Source organism: Lathyrus oleraceus, chromosome 5 (assembly GCF_024323335.1).
Source record: "Lathyrus oleraceus cultivar Zhongwan6 chromosome 5, CAAS_Psat_ZW6_1.0, whole genome shotgun sequence".
Classification (NCBI taxonomy): Eukaryota; Viridiplantae; Streptophyta; class Magnoliopsida; order Fabales; family Fabaceae; genus Lathyrus; species Lathyrus oleraceus.
In genome coordinates this window covers 150,065,956-150,067,229 of record NC_066583.1, presented here as the reverse complement: position 1 = coordinate 150,067,229, position 1,274 = coordinate 150,065,956, and the positions used below count along the sequence as shown (strand labels likewise).

At 41.6% G+C, this 1,274-nt stretch overlaps 1 protein-coding gene across 1 annotated transcript; it reads right to left on the bottom strand.

The window, feature by feature from the left end:
• Window positions 1-431: 431 nt before the first annotated feature.
• LOC127079347 (uncharacterized) lies at window positions 432-1,012 on the bottom strand. The gene is made up of 3 exons (XM_051019743.1): window positions 858-1,012; window positions 707-756; window positions 432-584 (listed from the first exon to the last, which is right to left on the bottom strand). The coding sequence occupies exons 1-3, from the start codon at window positions 994-996 to the stop codon at window positions 432-434; spliced, it is 342 nt and encodes a 113-aa protein (XP_050875700.1). The 5' UTR covers window positions 997-1,012.
• Between the last annotated feature and the right edge of the window lie 262 nt (window positions 1,013-1,274).

Genomic DNA, 1,274 nt, shown 5'->3' with positions numbered 1-1,274 from the left:
CTTGTCAATTCTTTGGCACTCGTTGGAGAGATCGATGATGCGGTAAAAGAGGCCATGAGGTTTCTACAAGAGTTGCAAGAAAAGGACCTTGTAGATGGACATACTTACAGGAAGCTTCTTTATGTACTTGAAGATGATTTTGGGAATTCTGAAGACAGAATTGATTCAGGTCCAGCTTTAATTTCACCTGGAAATTCTTGGTAAACTCTTGGATCTGTTTGGAACGAAGTCCTCATGACTCAAAATGCAGAATCGTCAGATCTTAGAATCCAAAGATAGACTTCAAGATGCAACATGTTTGGTTTAGAGTTTCGGTTTGAAATCGCATTATCCGAACAAAGTTCTAGGGTAACAGACATATTTATTTCAAATACCATCAATGGAAATACATCATGTTGTCGGTTACAAGCAATCCTAGGTTCTGAATAATATTACAGCCAAGCCAAATGGAAGAAATAATTTTCTAAAAAACAACAAAGAATACACATCATCCTGTCATGACAGTCGCCCATGCCCTTCCCTGCATTATGCTTCCACAGACCGTTTAGGAACCGCAGGGGTATCCTCCAGCACCATACTCTGACCTGCAAATCCAAGAGCCAGCAGTATCGTGTCGTCAGTGTGAACAAGAGTCCATGTGCGCCAGGGAAATGCAATTGAATACATGGTTTGTTTCTGTTGTCGCCGCCTGCTATAAGTCTAGTACCTGCTGCAAGCCAAATCCAAACGTGTATAACATAAACCCAAAACTGCAACCTGCAAAAAACCGCAGAAGCTCCACATTAATACAAACAGCAAGCCAAGGAGATACTTTTACTGATGGGTCGGTTAAATACACAATGACTTCTATGATGTACCTAAACCTGCGATGTCTTTAGCTGTACAACCTGTCTCAAAAGATTCTGGAGAGCAATTTTCGAAAGCTTTGAACCGCTTCCAAAGAGAGGACCCTACATTCCGTGTTGGCTTGGACCCAGGGAATGGGCAGACAATCATTTCTGGAATGGGAGAAACACACTTAGATATCTATGATGAATGCATTGTGAGGGAATACAAGGTTGATGCAGTTGGAAAGCCCCGTGTAAACTTCAGAGAAACTGTTACTCAGCATGCTGATTTGGATTATTTACATAAGAAGCAATCTGGAGGGCGAGGACAATATGGACGTGTGATTGGGTATATTGAACCACTTCTTACTGAGTCGGGAACTAAGTTTGAATTTGAAAGCATGCTTGTTGGCCAAGCTGTTCCATCAAATTTTGTCCCTGCAATTG

Excerpts from the sequence above, each read along its gene's own strand:
- LOC127079347 (XM_051019743.1), bottom strand. The coding sequence starts at position 996 with ATGATTGTCTGCCCATTCCCTGGGTCCAAGCCAACACGGAATGTAGGG. Across the intron at positions 757-857 it reads TAAAGACATCGCAGGTTTAG|GTTGCAGTTTTGGGTTTATG; the intron begins GTACATCATAGA and ends GGTTTTTTGCAG. Across the intron at positions 585-706 it reads TTGGATTTGGCTTGCAGCAG|GTCAGAGTATGGTGCTGGAG; the intron begins GTACTAGACTTA and ends TTGGATTTGCAG.